Source organism: Lissotriton helveticus, chromosome 3_1, assembly GCF_964261635.1.
Source record: "Lissotriton helveticus chromosome 3_1, aLisHel1.1, whole genome shotgun sequence".
Lineage (NCBI taxonomy): Eukaryota > Metazoa > Chordata > Amphibia > Caudata > Salamandridae > Lissotriton > Lissotriton helveticus.
Window position 1 is genome coordinate 1,863,934,356 of NC_136061.1, and position 20,102 is coordinate 1,863,954,457.

The 20,102-nt window shown below is 50.6% G+C and overlaps 1 protein-coding gene across 2 annotated transcripts in view; it reads right to left on the bottom strand.

The window, feature by feature from the left end:
- Window positions 1-20,102, bottom strand: part of PHRF1 (PHD and ring finger domains 1) — a 429,596-nt gene that overhangs the window by 162,247 nt on the left and 247,247 nt on the right. For both annotated transcript variants that reach the window (XM_078682828.1, XM_078682827.1), the window contains exon 12: window positions 8,563-8,682. In XM_078682828.1, the coding sequence (XP_078538954.1) occupies window positions 8,563-8,682 (120 nt within the window). The remainder of the gene's footprint in view (window positions 1-8,562; window positions 8,683-20,102) is intronic.

Below are 20,102 nucleotides of genomic sequence, written 5' to 3' on the forward strand. Positions count from 1 at the left end.
CCAAGGGCTCTCCAAGACAGATGGAGTGGCCCTCACCCTATCCTAGAGAAAAAGAGTTAGGTCACTTACTTAGTTGACCTGGGCACAAGCAGGACACCCAAAAGCATTATCCATGTGAACCGCCTAAAGCTCTACAATGACAGGGATGACATCACCATGCTGATGGTGACTGATGAGTAACAGGAAGCAGAGAGTGAACCTCTCCCTGATCTCCTCCCCTACAGCCCAAAAGATGGGTCAGTGGATGGAGTTGTCTTTTCAGACACCATCTCTGCCCAACAGCAGAATGACTGCAAGCAAGTCTTGCAACAGTATGCTGATCTCTTTTCCCTGACCCCTGGTCTGACAAACTGGTGTACCCACGATGTGGACACTGGTGACAGTTCACCTGTCAAAAACAAGCTTTATCGCTAGTCAGACCAAGTCAAGGAAAGCATCAAAGCTGAAGTCAGCAAGATGCTGGAGTTAGGGGTTATTGAACCCTGTGAGAACCCCTGGGCTAACCCAGTGGCTCTGGTCCCCAAACATCAACAGGGTGGAAAACGAGATGAGGTTCTGTGTGGACTATAGAGGGCTCAACTCTGTAACCAAGACAGATGCTCACCCTATTCCAAGAGCAGATGAACTGATAGAGAAATTGGAGGCAGCCAAATTTCTCAGTACCTATGACTTAACTGCAGGGTACTGGCAGATTGGCATGGCCCCAGGAGCAAAAGAGAAAACCGCATTATCCACACCTGATGGGCACTATCAGTTTACGGTAATGCCTTTTGGGTTAAAGAATGCCCCTGCCACCTTCTAGAGGTTGGTGAATCAAGTCCTGACTGGGGTGGAATCCTTTAGTGCAGCTTATCTTGTTGATATTGCCGTCTTTAGCTCCACCTGGCAGGATCACTTGATCCACATAGGGAAGGTTTTAAAGGATCTGCAATCTGCAGGCCTAACTATCAAGGCATCAAAATGCCAGATAGGGCAGGGCACTGTGGTATATTTGGGCCACCTTGTTGGTGGAGGCCAAGTACAACCCTTACAACCCAAGATCCAGAGTATCCTGGACTGGGCAGCTCTAAAAACCCAGACCCAAGTCAGGGCATTTCTTGGCTTGACTGGGTATTACAGGAGGTTTGTGAAGGGATATGGGTCCATTATGACTCTCCTCCACGAATATGCCTAAGAAAATCAACTGGACCGTTAGTTGCCAAAAGGCTTTTGACACCCTAAAAGAAGCAATGTGCTCAGCACCAATTTTAAAAGCAATCCATAGACGCCTCTGAGCTAGGGATAGGAGTGTTCCTATCCCAGACCAATGATGAAGGCCAAGACCAACCTGTTGCTTTTATAAGCAAGAGGCTACTCCCCAGAGAGCAGTGTTGGAGTGCCCTTGAGAGGGAGGCCTTTGCTGTGGTTTGGTCCCTGAAGAAGTTGAGGCCCTACTTGTTTGGAACTCACTTCCTGGTTCAAACTGACCACATACCTCTCAGGTGGCTAATGCAAATGAAAGGTGAAAATCCAAAACTAAGATGGTCCATCTCCTTACAGGGAATGGACTTTGAAGTGGAACACCGACCAGGGACTGGCCATGCCAATGCAGATGGACTTTCCAGGTACTTCCACTTAGACGATGAAGACTCCCTAGGGCAAGGTTAGTCTCATCACCTTTCGTTTGGGGGGGGAGGGGTTGTGTGACAAAGTGCCATCTTTCTTGCATGGTATGGCCCCACTTTTTGCTGCTGTGCTTTGACTGAGTGCCCTGGGCTCCTGCCAACTAGGTGCCCAGGGCCTGTGTACCTTCCCTACAACTGTGTTGAAACTAAAACCCAATTGGCATCTCTGGCCACCTGTCAACCCCAAGTAAATGGTACCCTAGGTACACATGGCATTGTGACCAGAGAAGATCCTTAAGGGCTGCAGCACTTATTTGCCACCCTTAGGGGCCCTGTACGCTGACCCACGCACACTGCCTTTGCAGGCTGAGTGTCTTGGTGCATCACTAAACAAAGAGTCAACATGGCATACATCCCTGTGTGCCATGCCAACAAACACACTGCCCTGGCATCCATCAGTCATCCCTCTAGCTTGGTTGCACTATGCCAGTGGTGTGAGAACAGGTGCATGAGCCCTGTGCCCCTACAGTGCCCAGGAATGGCCCTGGGTACTGTAAGTGCGGTGCTGCCTTTAAGAGTATATTGTGCTGGGAGGTTGTCATTACGAACTACAAGGCACCATGATGGCTTCACTGAAGACTGAGAAGTTTGATATCAAACTTCTCAGCACATTAAACCCACACTGGTGCCAGGGTGGGATTTAATGCCGAATGCACGACAGAGGGCAACTTAAGAGTTGCCCCCTGAACCTAACCTACAATCCACCTCTTGTCTGAGAGGCTGCCACATAGCAGACATGTTGCTGGACCCCTGGGTAGAGAGCCATTCGCTCTCCTGGGCCTGCAACAATGCACATCCTGGGCGAGGTGCTAGGTCTCCTCCCCCAGGATGGGCAGGTGAAGCTTCAAAGGCATGCCGCCTTTGGGAGCTTTTCCAGACCACTTGCTGTACCCAGCAACTGGCCCCCACCGGTTCTGACCCCCACTCTGGCGGGAAGACTTACGGGAAACCCTACGTGAGGATGGGGGTGTGCCAGCCTATGCCAACTCCAGCCCTCAGGTGGGATAGGCGAGGTGAAGCACAACTCCGGGCTCCGGCCATTTTGTAAATGGGGAGCCCTGCCCAATTAGAGATAGGCTCCTACCCCCTCCCACAGCAAAGTAGCAGGATAGGGAGTGTACTCACCCCAGGACAGGGACCCATTGGTCACTGCCCTTACCCTACCTGTAACGCTCCTAAATGTAGTATTTAAGGGCACCCTGAACCTTCCTTCCTCTGATCCCGATTTAAAAACAAGAAATAAGATCAAGAAATAAAAGACCTGCCGTGCAGCTGCTAACAAGAGGACGACAGCAACTGACTTCGCCCCAGCACTACAGGCCTTTTGATCCTTGAACCTGCTCCTGCTAAATCCCGGCGTCTCCTGCGGGCAGCAACCTTGAAAACCCCGGAGGACCTGCCTGCCTTGAACATCTTAAAGACTGGGACTCCCATGAGCAGTGGTTCTGCTCAAACAGCAATACCCCTGGTGTCAGCCAGGAACCGCAAATCCAGCACACTCTGCACCCGTCGAGCCCGGCCTGTGCCAGAGTGGACAAAGACCCTGAGGACGTCTCCCGGCAATTGTGACCTGAAATCCAGTGCCCAAGGACCCTTCTTGATGACCTAGACGATGCCTGCAGCCTCACAACCAGGGACCCCACCAACCGCAACCAGCAGAGGGTAAGATTTTCCAAATGTGAAAACACAGCCCTGCACCCGGCGCCCCACGGCCCCCTATGCTCAACTCCGGGGGGTGCCTACCTATCCTTCAGGATCCCAACGTACCCCTTGAAGTGCGGGTCGCTCCTGAAGAATCTCCGTCCCCGCGCTTGCAGCGTTTGTTCATCTTCCAAAACTCATTTTGAATAACATTGATCACCCGACTGCTCAAAAGCACCCTATATCCAGCCGCCAGTGTGCCCCTGGCAGTGCAACCGTGGTCCTAATCTACTTCCCCATTTGCCCTGAACAAGTGACCAGGAGTCCAGCTCCCACAGCCACGTGACCTGCTTGCCAGCAGCCACCAACCGAAGGCCCCCTGCCTCTCATTGGATAACATTGGGCCTACCTACCTCTGCACCCGGCTGCCCCTATGCCGCTGAGGGTGTACCACTTGTACCTACCTGACCCTGGGAGACCCCTGAGTCTATGCCCAGAACCGTAATTCTGCCAGTCGAGTACTTACCTAAAAGCCGATAACTCACTTTTCTTCCATAGGTTAACATTGACTGGTTTCACTTGGAAATTTTTTCAAGTGTGGAGTTTTGAAACTTTAAAATATTCATCTAAAATCAGCCGAAAAACAAACTCAGATTTACTCACCTGTTATCAGGAGAGAACCCAGTGCTGCATCCTTTAGCCCAACACTGACCCTGAAAAGTAATTTTAACCGTACCTACCAGTAACCTGTATTTACTTGTATAGGAATCCATTGTCTGGTTTTCACCAGAAAAGTTTCTAAGTGTCGATTTTCAAAAACTACAAATATTCCTTAAAAATCACCTGTATGACTTAAACGCATTCTTTCAATTGTAAGTAAGAAAAAGTAACTATAACACTACTTACCTGCTAAGTGAATTTCCTCCCATAGGATGACATTGGTGATTCTATGTGCAAATGTTTCTAAGTGTCAACTTTTAAAAATACACTAATATTCCTTAAAAATCAAACACTTCTGTAACCAAAATGCTTTTACTTAACTGTTTACAGGAGATGTGCCAGGACGGAATCTAGGATCCAGTCCTGTGGTTAGAAAAATAATCCATAAAGTAACTAATTGCATTTAACTAGATATTCCCATTGAGCTCAATGTTGCATTGTGTTTGAAATTGTGTTACCCATTGCAACTACTTAAACGTCTATTGCCTATTTGAAAATTATTTAAACTAAAGTAACTCATTCTGAGAAAGTATATTTTGATACCTTGTTGGTTCTTAAATAAAACTACATATTTTGATACAAAACAATTGGCCTAGAGTTCAGTTCTTGAGTGTGTGAGACCATTTGCTGACTGAGTGTGTACAACAAATGCTTTACACTGTCCTGTGATACTGAATTACTGCTCGACCAAGCTACCACTTTAGAGAGTAAGGTTATATCTAACTTAAACCTCTGCCAAACCGCTGGGGACTGTGGACTATACACACTGTACCTTACTTTGGTCCAGTATATACAGAGCCACTTTCTTATAGTAAAGCTTGGCTAGGTTGAAACTGTAGAATCATAGCCTGAATATTGTGAATTATGGCTACACTGGGATAAGCTAGAGCTTTGACTGTGTCTAGACTGGCTCCTAAGTAAAAATGCATCTGTGATGGATGCAGGTGAGATTTTAGACCATTGATGGTTAACCCCAGTTGATGAAGTAGATCTATTGTGATCGGTGCGTGCGTTGTAGACAGTTCCTGTGAGAGTAGGCTTTGATAAGCCAGTCGTCTAGATAGGGGAAGACAAGAAGTTGTTGTCTTCTGAGATTAGCAGCGACTACCGCCAGACATTTGGTAAGAACTCTGGGCGCTGTAATCTATCTGAAGTAACTTGAATTGGTAATGCTGGCCTGCTATCACAAATCTGAAGTACTTGCGATGAGCCGGATGAATTGGAACGTGAAAATATGCGTCCTTTAAATCTAGGGTAGACAAAGTCTGCTCTTTTTAAAGGTGGGATTACCTGTTGAAGTGTCACCATGTGAAAGTGCTCTGACAGTATATAACGGTTTAGCTCTCAGAGATCCAGAATAGGTCTTAGGGAACCGGCCTTTTTGGGGATGAGAAAGTATAGACATTAAACTCCTGAGCCGTGGTACTATATTGGAAGCAGTTCTATTGCTCCTTTCAGTAAGAGGGACAGGACCTCTTGTTTCAGCAAGTGTATGTGCTCTGGAGACAACTTGTGAGATTGGGAGATTGCTGGTAAGCTCCGGGCAATAATCATGTTGGATAATTCAAAGCACCCATTTGTCTGATGTTATAGAGTGCCAAACGGGGAGAAATCGTTGAAGTCTTGCCCCGACAGGCGTTGTGTAATCGGGGGAAGCATGGGCGAGGCTGTTTGTTGGGAGAAGGGGAGTTCTGGCGTGCGTTGCCCTTATACCTACCCTTGAAGTTGTTGCCTCTGATAACTTCCTCGACAAAACCCTCCGCAGGGAGAGGACTGGTTGTTACCTTTGTAAGTGGAGGTATTTTGACCTGGGGATAGTGTTTGTGACCCTCCTCTGTAGAATGAGCGACAAAAGGCGCCTCTGCTGGGAGTAGTCTGGAGTGCTCCCATAGATTAAGCTACCTCTGTGTCCTTCATTTTCTCTAACGCCTGGTCGACGTTAGGACCAAATAGGTGTTCTTTATCAAAGGGTGTGTTAAGGATTAATTGTTAGACTTCAGATTAAAACCCTCAAATCCTTAACCAAGCATGTCTCCTGATCAGAATGCTGGTGTTAATCTCCCTAACTGCGGTGCCTGCAGCATCCAGAGCACAGTATATAGAGGTATTAGAAATGAGCTTAGCCTCATTTATTAAGTTGTGCCTTAGCCTTATACTCATCTGGAAGATATTGGAGCAATTGCTCTATTTCGTCCCAGTGTGCCCTGTCATACCTGGCTAAGAGGCTCTACGTATTTGACTCATTATGTGGAGGAGGAGCATCTCCTGATGTTTGAGATTTCATCCGCTTACAAGCATTAGATACTACTAGGGAATCTAACGGTAATTGTCCCTTTATAAATATAGGATCTGTAGGAGAGGCCTTATATTTTTTGTCCACCCTAGGTGTCAGGATACGTTCTCTGACCGGGTCTTTGAAAGTCTCATCAGCATGTTGCAACATGCCTTTAAGCATGGGAAGTGTCTGTGATGACTTGTGTGAAGAAGCTAAAGTCTCAAACAAAAACTCTTCTAGTGATTCTTTGTGCAGTTCAACCCCATTGTAACGTGCAGCCCTGGTAATGAGTTCTTGGTGTAATGCATGGTCGTCTGGAGGAGAAGGTTTGGCTGGGGAAAGGTCTGGATCAGTATCACCTGGGGGATCAATTGTGTAAACTGTCCATGGATCTATTACCACCCCCCCCCCCCCCCCCCCAATCATCTGCATCGTCATGGTATGATTGTGCGGAATCCTGAGGTGTAATATGAAAAGGATGTGGAGGTGGAGAAGGAGGTGCTCGAGGAGGTGAGTGAAGATGGAAAGGACTTGTAGCTACAGTTTTTTTCTTCAAGGGGATCTTGTCAGAAATGCCCTCATCTTGAAGCTTGTGTTTTTGGTTAAATATGATGAGTCTCAGTGTTAATGTGTAGCCTCTTCTGCTTTGAATCTGGGGTTAACGGAATAGTGTCCAGTTTCAGGTCCGAAGGGGGCTCTTTGTGTTTTGGTGCCGAAGTGTTCAGTGCCAGTGTTTTTGATGCAGCGTGGAAGGTTTTGGCACCGAAGGATGCTTGGATTTCGGCACGGAGGATTTCGGCACCGAGCCTGACTTCTGCTTAGAACCAGAGGGTTTCAGCTCCGATGAAGACTTTTGGCGACTCGGTATGGAGCCGGAAGGCTTGACGGGCTGTTTCCGAGCCGGGCCCAAGGGCAGAGCGTTGGAAACATTGTCCCAGTGACGACCTTGGCCAGAAAGCGGAGGTGGTGCTGAAGTCTTGTGTTTTTTCAGTGTCTGAGGGGGCAAGGGTAGTCACGTCATCTTGTCTCTGCGGCAATTCTTTGGCAAGGAGGTCTATCTCGAGCTTCGGGTTGGAGTCTTGTTCAGAGAAGGCGTCCTCCCCTTTGCCGCTGATGCCTCAATGTCTTCTTGGCCGGAGTCTTCACCGAAGATGTCCGGTGTGTCTCCAATGCTTTGATGCTGCATGTCTCGACGTTGCAGATAGTCTTTTTTGACTGGAACGATTTGCAAGCGTCAAAGTTTTCTTCTTGGTGCTCGGGAGATCAGCAAAAGTTGCACACTTCCTGTGAGTCGGTGCGCGGATACTTCGCATGGACAGAATTTAAACGGAGTCCGATCCATTGAAGGAGAGTTGACTGGGTGCGGTTAGGCGTCAAAGGCAGTCCACAAAGCTTTTGGATGGAAGGTCGATTCAGATGTCGAAACGATATGCGGAGAAGTGGAAACGCATATGGAAACAATGCCGTCGAGGGTAGAGATGAAGGGTTTCGAACCGTAGCGCAGCAATACACGTTCAAACCTGATGGCGGAAAAAAACAAACTAACAATGGAGTCGATTTCCATGTGCACTTTCACAGAAAGGCGGAGTCACCTTACCTCGTGACTAGGAAAGACTTCTTCGAAGAAAAACAACTTGCAAACATCCGGACCCAACACTAGATGGCAGGAGTATGCAAACCATGTGTATCTACAGCACACATGCCTCAAACCATTTGCTACGTACCCTTCAAAAAAACTGTACCCTTCAAGACTACTAATTTTATAGTTCAGGCATCAAAATAAAGGCTTTTGTACATTACTTTTTTTTTAAGGCAAAAGAATATGGTTACAGGGAAAGTGCATGTGATGCAAAGATAGATGAGCCATCTGACAATTGCACAATGGCTACTAGTGAACAAGGTGAGCAAGTACTCAGGGCATATAGCTGGAGGGAGGAGGTGAAAACAAGTGATGAAATAGCCTATAAAAGGATTGATTTCCTAATCAACAAAAGCAACAAACTGGTCAGCAACCGGAGTTAAATTCTAGCACTGCGAATAACCTTCACTAAAATGAAATTAAATCAAAATCTATTGTGACATTTTCTTGGTTTGCACTTGGTTAAACTGTATATGCCCTAGTATCTCAATATATCCACAGAAGAATGGTATTTTAACTAGTTGTTGGCCAATGTATCCTTATTACAGTCTGTGTATTATCCAGCTACCCAATCACCAGAAACTGTCATAAGGAAACTGCTGCTTTGTTTTCCATAATCTTACCTTGATAGGCCCACAGAAATAGGCCTTGCGACAGGCTGGTGAGATCTTAATGCTGAGCGTGAAAGGACCCGCCGCTTCGTGCTCAGAGGTGAAGGGGGGTCTATTGATTGGTCTTCTTGACTGGCAAGAGAGGGAAACAAAGGAAACAATTGTGTGACTAGAGTGTAAACCTGTGGCAACTCCAGGGAAGTTAGTCATGGTGGGTGAGGAATTATCAACAAAGGATGGTGAGAAAAGTAAACAGAAAGTACACTCCAATTCCCAACACTTCTTACTGCCTGCTCCAAAACTAAGCACTATAGCTATCCACACTGACGGCAGAACTGAGAGCACCTAAAATGAGAATAGAGAGGGACCACTTTGGAGTCAGAAAACAGCTCTGCCTAAAGATTTCAATCCTGCTTTGCCCCACAATACCTAAATTGCTTAAAAGCTTTAAACCCACATAAAACCAGAGACTCTTTTCCCAACCTTCATCAGAAATCATTCATCTTACAATTCATAGGTGTAACTCTTGGTTTTGGAACAAAGTACTGCAATACCTTTTTATGGTATGTAGGTTTTTAACATTCATTCCCTAACCATGAAGCTGATCTGTATTAGATACTTTGTATAAGATGCCCAGAAAAACCCACAAGGTGAGAGAACCGAAAGTCTGGGTCTTTGCAATGGCCCCTATAAGAAAAAGATCTAGCGAGCTTCCAATCAAATGAGGAACTTTAAATAAATGAGTTGCTCAATCCATTTTGAGTAAGCAAACTCAGAGTGGTCTCATTAGCTTTTTAACCCCTTCGACGCGGATGACGAGCTGGGCTCGTCATGAGGTAGCCTCCTCGCACGCTCATGACGAGCCCAGCTCGTCACGTAAAGTGCGATTTTAAAAAAAACAGCGTACGGGCGGAATTCCGCCTGCACGCATGCGGTTAAAAACTTCAATGTAATGTATTGGGATTAAAGTAAAAAGCGGAAATATTGGTTATCCCTTTCCAAACATGTTTTACCAAAAGAGGGCTGTAATACGGTTGCATCCTGGTACCACTTTTATTCAATCTGCATGTGACAGAAGAGGGTGCATCCTTGTGTTTTTCGGTTAAATTGGAAGGCAGAAACAGTTGTCTTGCTTGGAGTATTTATTTGAGAGTTGTATATAGAGCTGACTAGACACGGGGTATCCAAGCACTTTAAAAGACTTTGCATTAAAAGAAGGATTCACCATTGACACAGTATCACAAGAGGGGGAAAAACAGAACAGTGAAACATAATATACGTATATCCAAGAGTCAAAAACAGTCCTGCATTGTCCATCTGAGCCAAAAACGCCGAATTAGGTCAGATGACCGTATCAGATGGTTCTGTTGGTATAGCATACTCAAAGGGGCCAGTTTCAGGTATTTGTTCAGTAGTAGAGTTCTGAGATTCTGTTTGAAGCAGGTATAGGAGGAGTTGCAGCAAATGTCTTTAGGAAGTGAGTTCCACATCGATGAAGCATTATGTGAGAAAGAGCGTTTACAAGAATATTACTCTTTTCAATTTGTGAGGGATGAGACGAATAGAGTCAGAGTTTTTTAGAGCCCAAGTTTTGCCCGTGTTCAATAGTGAATATGCTACTTACCAGTATGCATCTGTTCTTGGCATGTAGGGCTGCTGACATTCATATCTATAGCATAGATCGCCGCCTAGTGTTGGGTCCGGATGATTGCACCTTGTTGTCCTGGAAGAGTCTTCGAAGTATCACGAGATAGGTGGCTCCTCCCCTGGACTACAGTGCGCATGGGCATCGACTCCATCCTTAGATTGTTTTTAGCCATTGTGGCAAAGATGGAGTGCAATAGTGTAAACGATGACCATGTGTAAGAGTATGTGTAAGAATAAGAAGTCTGCAACCGCTACGGGCGCCGGGGAGGAGGGCGGGCGATATGAATGTCAGCAGCCCTACATGCCAAGAACAGATGCATACTGGTAAGTAGCATATTCAGTTCGAGGCATGTGGGCTGCTGAATTCATATATATAGCATAGAATACATAGCAGTCCCCCTACTAACGGCGGCTGCCCGTGCCAGTTGCAGAAGCCTGAAAAAGTGTTCGAAGAACAGCCTGCCCTACAGCTGCCTGCTGCTTGAAATGGACGTCTACACAGTAATGCTTAGTGAACGTATGTGGTGTAGACCATGTGGCTGCTCTACATATGTCTTCCAAAGGAATATTGCCTAGGAACGCCATGGAGGCCCCCAACTTGCGAGTGGAGTGGGCCCTGGGGGGGGAACCGTTAAAGTGCGCTTAGCCTTGTGATAGCAAATTTGAATGCACTTAACGATCCATCTGGCAATTCCTGCCTTGGAAATGGGGTTGCCTTTGTGCTGGGCTGAGAAGGCAACAAAGAGCTCTTTTGACATCAAGAGTGTGGAGCATTCTTTCGGCGACAGTTTCTGGGTTTGGAAAGAATGCGGGCAGTTCAATGGTTTGATTGATATGAAACTGCGACACCACCTTTGGAAGAAACTTAGGGTTAGTGCGCAGCACAACCCTGCTGGGATGAATTTGAATAAATGGCTCTTGGACAGTGAGCGCCTGCAGCTCACTGACTCGCCGTAGGGAAGTGATGGCAATGAGAAAAGCCACCTTCCATGTCAAGAATTGAATCTCACAGGAATGGAGAGGCTCGAAAGGCGGGCCCATCAACCTGGTGAGGACCACGTTGAGGTTCCACACAGGAGCTGGCGGGGTCCTGGGAGGAATGACGCGCTTCAGGCCTTCTAAGAAGGCCTTAACGGCCGGCACTCTGAAAACAGAGAGATGCTGCCTGTTTTGGAGATAAGCCGCTATGGCGGATAAGTGTATCCGAATGGAAGCATATGCCAGATTGCATTTGTAGAGATGTAACAAATAGCAGATGATATCTGGAATGGATGCATCTAGCGGGTTGATATTTTGGGTAGTACAGTAAATGACAAACCGCTTCCATTTAGCTGCATAGCAAGCTCGGGTAGTGGGCTTTCTAGCCTCCCGGATGATGTCCATGCATTCCGGAGGCAGATTAAGGTAGCCAAACTCTAAGACTTCAGGAGCCAGATCGCCAGGTTGAGCTGTTGCGGATCTGGATGCTGAAGGTCGCCATGGTTCTGCGTCAAAAGCCCCGGTGTGAGTCGCAGCCGTTGATGCGGCACGACGGAGAGGTCTAGAAACGTGGTGTACCATGGTTGGCGTGCCCACGTTGGAGCAACCAGGATGAGCGTCATCGAGTGTTGTTTGAGTTTCCTTGCCACCAGTGGGATGAGAGGCGCTGGTGGAAAAGCGTACGCAAATCTGTCTGACCAGTTCATCCATATCGCATTGCCCTGCGACTGTGGGTGAGGGAACCTGGCGGCAAAGCTTTGGCATTTTGCGTTTTCCTTTGTGGCAAACAGGTCTATCTATGGATGACCCCATTGCTGGAAGTACGGGTGGAGCACTGATGGATGTATCTCCCACTCATGCATTTGGTGGCTGTACCTGCTGAGCAAATCCGCCATTTGATTGTCTTTGCCCGGGAGGTGTTCGGCCATGAGGAAGATGTTCCTCTGAATGGCCCACTCCCACATGCTCTGAGCCAGATGAGACAACTGTGGAGAGTGTGTACCTCCCTGCTTTTGGATGTAGTACATGGCTGTCATGTTGTCCGTCCGGATCAACACGACTTTGTTGCACAGATGTACTTTGAAGGACTTCAATGCCATGAAGATTGCCATCAGTTCTAGGTAGTTGATGTGCATCTTCTGTTGCTGCGTCGTACACAGTCCCTGCACTGTGTAGTGGAGCACATGAGCTCCCCACCCGTGGAGAGATGCGTCCGTCGTCAGGATAATCTGTGGCACAGGCTCTTGAAACGGTCGGCCCTTGCAAAGGTTGTGTGGATTCCACCAATGCAGAGAGCTGTATGCCCGACCGGTCACCAACACTAGGTCTTTCAACTGCCCGTGAGCCTGATTCCACTGACGTACCAAGCACTCTTGGAGCGGACGCATATGGAGCCTTGCGTGTGGGACAATGAAGATGCAGGAGGCCATCATGCCTATCAACTGCATGAACACTCTTGCAGGCAGTGAGTGTTGTGGTCTGAACTGTAGGATTAGCGACTGCATGTTGCTTATCCTCGCTGGGTTCGGCTGAGCCGTAGCCGCCAACGGGTCTATTGTCGCGCCTAAATACTGCCGCACATGTGCTGGCTGAAGGTGCGACTTCGGATATTTGAGTGAAAACCCCAGACTGTGAAGAAGGTGAATGGTGTGGGACATGTCGGCCGCACACTGCTGGGCCGACTTCGCTTGAACAAGCCAGTCGTCCAGGTAAGGGTAGACATGGATGTTCTGTCTCCTGAGGTGCGCCGCCACTGTCGCCAGACATTTGGTAAATACTCTGGGGGCTGTGGTCACCCCGAAAGGAAGGACTTTGAATTGGTAATGCTTGTTTTGAATGGTGAACCTGAGGTATTTCCTGTGGGAGGGGTGGAGTGGGATGTGAAAATAGGCATCCTTGAGGTCCAAGGTCGCCAGAAAGTCTCCTTTGTTGAGCAGTGGAAGAACCTGTTGCAGTGTTAGCATGTGGAAATGTTCTGAGAGGATGTACCGGTTTAGGGGCCGCAGGTCCAGAATTGGCCGGAGTGTGCCGTCCTTTTTTGGGATTAAGAAGTACAGGGAATATACCCCTGTGCCTTCTTCCTCCACCGACACGAGCTCTATCGCGCCCTTTTGCAGCATGGCCAGAACCTCCTGCTGCAATAAGTGCAAATGCTCTTGTGACATAGGACGTTGCTTTGGGGGTATGTTGGGTGGAGTGTCTGTCAGCTCTAAACAATAGCCGAACTGGATAAGTTGCTTGACCCAGAGCTAGAACTCTGGAACCTGCTCGACACCACCACCCCCGACGTTGCCTTCATCACCGAGACCTGGATGAACGCCTCCTCAGCCCCAGACATCGCCATCGCCATCCCAGAGGGCTACAAGATCACCCGGAGGGACCGAAACGCCAACCAGACGGGAGGAGGCATCGCCATCATCCACAGAGACACCATCCGCATCACCACCAACACCGATGACACCCTCACCACCGCTGAACACCTGCACTTCCAGATCCACACCAACCCGAAGACCACCCTCAGAGGCACCCTGATCTACCGACCCCCGGGACCACGCACACGATTCAGCGAGGACATCGCCGACTTCATCAGCCCGCACGCTCTCCCCTCCGCCGACTACATCCTCCTGGGGGACCTCAACTTCCACCTGGAGAACAACAACGACCGCAACACCATCAGCCTGCTCGACAACCTCGACAACCTCGGACTCAAGCAACTGGTGACCACCCCCACCCACCTCGCCGGACACACACTCGACGCCGTCTTCTCATCCAGCAAAGACGTCACCTTCAGCCACGCCACAGAACTCCACTGGACGGACCACAGCTGCGTCCACTTCACCTTCAGAAGAACGACGATCCACCACCACCAGCAACAGGTTGCTCGAAGAAGCTGGAACAAGATCACAGCCGACCAGCTCACCGCTTCCCTGAGCCAGCACCCTCCCGCCAACTCAGCGAACCCCAGCCAGGCCGCCGACAACCTCACGAAATGGATCAACGACTGCGCGGACGAACTCGCCCCTCTGAGAACCCCACCCAGCAGATCCTGCAGCAGAAAAACACCATGGTTCACCGACGAACTCACGAGCTCCAAGAAGAACTGTCGAGCCCTCGAGAAAGCCTGGAGAAGGGAACCAACGACGGACAACATGAACACCCTCAAGCTCGCCACCCGGAAACACCACCAACTGATCCGCGCCACCAAGAAAAATGCATACAAGGACCGGCTGGACAACAACGCACACAACTGCAAGGAACTCTTCAACATCGTGAAAGAGCTATACAACCCCAACGCCGGAAACAACGACATCACCCCGTCGCAAGAACTCTGCAACTCCCTCGCGTCCTACTTCCACAACAAGATCACGGACATACACAACAGCTTCAACAACCAACCAACGCAAGCCACAACCGCAACGACGCCACCCACCACCACCCTCCGCACCTGGACCCCGATCAACACCGAAGACACCATCCGCACCATGAACTCCATCCATTCCGGATCTCCGACTGACCCCTGCCCTCACCACGTCTTCAACAAAGCCGACGCTGTCCTCGCACCCCACCTGCGGGACATCATCAACACCTCCTTCGACTCCGCCACCTTCCCTGAGAGCTGGAAGCACGCCGAACTCAGCGCTCTCCTCAAGAAACCCACAGCAGACCCCACCGACCTCAAGAACTACCGTCCCATCTCGCTCCTCCCGTTCCCGGCCAAAGTCATCGAGAAGACCGTCAACAAACAGCTGGCCGCCTTCCTCGAGACGAATGGATCCCTCGACCCCTCACAGTCCGGCTTCCGAGCAAACCACAGCACCGAGACCGCCCTCATCGCCGCCACCGACGACCTTCGAACGCTGATGGACAACGGAGAAACAGCGGCCCTCATCCTCCTGGACCTCTCCGCGGCTTTCGACACTGTCTGCCACCGCACCCTAATACAGCGCCTCAGCAACATCGGAATCCAGGAGAAGGCACTGGAATGGATCACCTCCTTCCTCGACGGAAGAACACAAAGAGTCCGCCTACCACCGTACAAATCAGAGGCCACCGAAGTCATCTGCGGCGTCCCTCAAGGATCCTCACTGAGCCCCACCCTCTTCAACGTCTACATGAGCCCCCTCGCGGCCATCGCACGCCAACACAACCTCAACATAATCTCCTACGCCGACGACACCCAGCTGATCCTCTCCCTGACCAACGACCCCGCCACCGCCAGAGCCAACCTGCACGAAGGGATGAGAGACGTGGCCGAATGGATGACGACCAGCCGCCTGAAACTGAACTCAGACAAGACGGAGGTCCTCATCCTGGGCTCCACGCCCTCCGCCTGGGACGACTCCTGGTGGCCCCCCGCCCTGGGCACCGCACCCAAACCGACAGACCACGCACGCAACCTGGGCTTCATCCTGGACTCCTCCCTCTCCATGACCAGACAAGTCAACGCCGTCTCCTCGTCATGCTTCAACATCCTGCGCATGCTACGTAAGATCTTCCAGTGGATCCCCACCGAGACGAGGAAGACGGTCACCCAAGCCCTCGTCACCAGCCGTCTGGACTACGGCAACGCCCTCTACGCCGGAACCACTGCAAAACTCCAGAAGAGACTCCAGCGGATCCAGAACGCCTCGGCGAGACTCATCCTCGACATCCCCCGACGCAGCCACATCTCCGGACACCTGAGAGACCTGCACTGGCTCCCGGTCAACAAGAGAATCACCTTCCGACTCCTCACCCACGCACACAAAGCCCTACACGACCAAGGCCCGAGCTACCTCAACAACCGGATCAACTTCTACACTCCCAAGCGCCTCCTCAGATCTACCAACCACGCCCTCGCCGCCGTCCCCCGCATCCGAAGAGCGACAGCAGGAGGAAGATCCTTCTCCCACCTGGCCGCCAAGACCTGGAACTCACTTCCGACCAACCTGCGCCTGACCCAAGACCACCTCTCCTTCAGGAAGAAGCTCAAGACCTGGCTGTTCGAGCAGTAGCGGCACCCCCCCCCCCTCCCAGCGCCTTGAGACCCTACGGGTGAGTAGTGCGCTCTACAAATGACCTGATTGACTGTCCGTGGTGATGGAGTGCCACGCTGACATGAACCGCTGGAGTCTCCCCCCGACAGGTGTTGGGTGGTCGGGGGGCAGTGACAGGGAGTCACTGCTTGTTGGTGGCAGAGGAACGGGAACTGTTGTTGCCTCTGCCTCTGCCCTTTGAGCTGTTGCCCCGGTATCCACCTCTGCTCTGTTTGGGGTAGGATGACTGCGCCCCACTTTTGTTGAACTGCGACTGCTGTGACATTTGGCCTCTGGTAACACCCCGATTGCCTGAGCGACGAAAAGTGTTCCCACGAAACTGCTGCGACTGTAGAGCCCCCATGGACTTGGCAGTCTCAGTATCTTTTTTAATTTTTTCCAGTGTGGTGTCGACTTCAGGACCAAACAGCCTGTCAGGGTTGACTGGTTGGTTGAGGATGGTTGTCTGTATTTCGGGCTTGAACCCGGAAATTCGGAGCCAAGCCTGTCTCCTGAGCATCACGCTAGTATTGATTGCCCTAGCCGCTGTATCAGCAACGTCAAGGGCGCACTTGATAGCAGCATTGGAAATGAGTTTGCCCTCTTGTATAAGCATCTCAGCCCCTTCTTTGTATTGGTCTGGCAGGTGTTGCAACAGAGTCTCTAGGGTGTCATAATGTGCCCTGTCGTATCTGGCCAACAGCGCCTGTGTGTTTGAAATGCGCCAGATGTTGGCCGCCTGTGCTGCTACCCTCTTCCCTGACGCCTCTAGCACTTTTGACTCTTTGTCCGGGGGAGGAGCTTCACCCGTGGTTTGAGAGTTAGCTCGTTTGCGAGCATTAGAGACCACCAAAGAGTCAAGCGGCAGTTGGCCCCTTATATACGTTGGATCGCCAGGAGCCGGCCTGTATTTTTTCTCAATCCGAGGGTTAACAACCCTAGCGCTCGTGAGTTCCTTAAAAATGTCCGCAGCATGCCTTAGGACCCCCTTTAGCATGGGAAGAGTTTTCACAGTTTTTTTCTGCAGTGGAGAAAGTGTCAAAAAGGAAATCGGCTTCCACAGGGTCAGCATGCATATCCACATCATGGTTCTTAGCAGCCCGTTCTATCAAAGCATGAAATGCTGTGGAATCCTCGGTGGGAGACGTCTTGATGTTGAACACCTGAGGGTCAAGGGTTGCCTGCTGATCCCCCTGATCACCTGTGTCCACCCACGAGTCCTGTTGCTCATCAGGCTCAGTTTGTGCTGGGAAATTATACTCCTCATCCTGCTGCTCCCCATCGTCTCCATCCGAATAGGTGGGTGATGGCGTTGCCTCCCGTGCAGGGTGCTGAATGCTGGGTTCGACCATCACAGGAGTATCCTCTTCAGGCCTTTTGCGTTTCAGGGGAATCTTGAAGGCCTCCAAAGGCTGTGACGTCGTAATCTTCCTCTTCAGAAGCGTTAGCTTCCCGGTATCGGCGTCGATGTACTGCTCCGACTGCTCCGACAAAGAGTGGTGCGGACGCGTTACACCCCCATTCGGGGGAGTCGACTTCGACCTCTCCGGGTCCTTGGGCACCGATCTTGGTGCAAAGGCCTTTGGCGCCACCTTAGGTGGTAGCGTGAAAAGGATCTGTTTTGAAGCCCGTGGCGTAGGGACAGCCTTGGTCGCGGCGGAAGGGATCTTCGGTTCCGACGCGGGAGCTCTGTCCTTAATACGTTTTAGGGAGTCGGAGACCTGCTTGGTGAAGGAAGCGGAGGGCTTCGTAGACCCGACCGATGTCTTCGGTCCCCCTCCAGAGGAAGACTCGGGCGCCGACACCTTCTGCGTATCCGATTGAGGTGCACTGCGATCCCCGACCACAGCAGTGGACGTGGATGCCGACGACTTCGCCCCGGCAACTTTGACCTTTGGCGCCGTAGTGCCAGACCTTGGCTTCGCGCCCTTGGCAGCCGTGGTGTCGACAGGCCTTGAAGATTTCGGCACGACGGCCTCAGGGTGAACGGCCTCACCTGTTTTCTTCGGCTTCGGGTCGGCGGTCGCTCTCGGCACCGATTCAGCGGCTGTTCGCGAGCCGGGGTCCTCGCCCCCCTTCGCCACCGCGGAGGGTGCGACACCTTTCTTAGGCTTCGAGGCCACCGAAGACGGCGTCGATGGGGGAGCAGTCGGTTTCGATGGTGCGACGGCCATCTTAGTTGTAGTCGATACCGACAGTTTCGGTTTCGATTTAGGTAATGGCGGCTCCTCCGAAGTGGCCGGGCCGGAAGGCGGGGCCGTGGATATTGGTGTAGGGTCTAGGGTAAGGCCATGTGGCGATCCTTCGACACGAGCCTTAGTAAAAGTACGAACGGGGTATAGCTCTTCCTCCGAGCTATCTTCCATGGCCCCGTAGGCCTCATCGTCGTCTCCTACCTCCTCGACGATTTCCTCCACGTCTTGGCCCTCTGCGTCCGCTTCGTAGTCGGACTCAACGACCACCGAAGGAGGCGAAACTTGAAGATGGACCTGTTGCTCGTCCGCTTCTTCATTGACGAAGATGTCCACCGGTGCCGGAGCCGATCGCCGGGCCTCTAGGCGCGCCGCGCGCCGAATCTTGATGGTTTTCTTCGATCTAAACCTGTAACAGGCCATGCAGTTGGCCACGTCGTGGTCCGGCGACAGGCATTTGTTGCAGACCGGGTGGACGTCGATGTGTGGGTATTTGGATCCACACACGGGACAGTGTTTGAACGGACTTCGTTCCATGCCGTCGAAGTCTTGCTGCGTCGACTGGGCCTCGATCCCCGAAGTCTCAGGACTCACGGGAAATCCGACTTGAAAGTTGGATGGAAGGGAGGCACCGAACGCGAACAATACCGACGGGTCAAAGAAGGCCTTTTGGCCTTGAAAAACTAAGTTATTGTCGATTCCGAACCGGAGTTAACGAAACCACATCCGAACCCAATGGCGGAAAAAAAAAATCTAAGGATGGAGTCGATGCCCATGCGCACTGTAGTCCAGGGGAGGAGCCACCTATCTCGTGATACTTCGAAGACTCTTCCAGGACAACAAGGTGCAATCATCCGGACCCAACACTAGGCGGCGATCTATGCTATAGATATGAATTCAGAAAAGGGGGTGGTGATGAACAGAGTGCCTGAATTAAGCAGACCACTCTTACCCAGTCCAAAGATCAGGGCTTGATCCATCACCGTTTTTTAGCTCACTGCACCATCCCAGCTCAGAACTTGGCTATATGCAAATTAGTCTGTTCCTGTCCCAGTGCATGATGGGAACAGGGCAAACCAAACTACCAAGCCAATTCTTGTACTGGGAAGGAAACAAGCTTCCGGGGACCGGTTTCTGCCATTTCAGGCGTTGTCGGCCCGGCTTGCTTGAATCCTGATGGTGCAATGAGCAAGGGACTCACATCTGAGTATACCCTTCCACGCTTATGGCGGACAAAATGATTCAGAAAAGGGGGTGGTGATGAACAGAGTGCCTGAATTAAGCAGACCACTCTTACCCAGTCCAAAGATCAGGGCTTGATCCATCACCGTTTTTTAGCTCACTGCACCATCCCAGCTCAGAACTTGGCTATATGCAAATTAGTCTGTTCCTGTCCCAGTGCATGATGGGAACAGGGCAAACCAAACTACCAAGCCAATTCTTGTACTGGGAAGGAAACAAGCTTCCGGGGACCGGTTTCTGCCATTTCAGGCATCGTCGGCCCGGCTTGCTTGAATCCTGATGGTGCAATGAGCAAGGGACTCACATCTGAGTATACCCTTCCATGCTTATGGTGGACAAAATGATTCAGAAAAGGGGGTGGTGATGAACAGAGTGCCTGAATTAAGCAGACCACTCTTACCCAGTCCAAAGATCAGGGCTTAATCCATCACCGTTTTTTAGCTCACTGCACCATCCCAGCTCAGAACTTGGCTATATG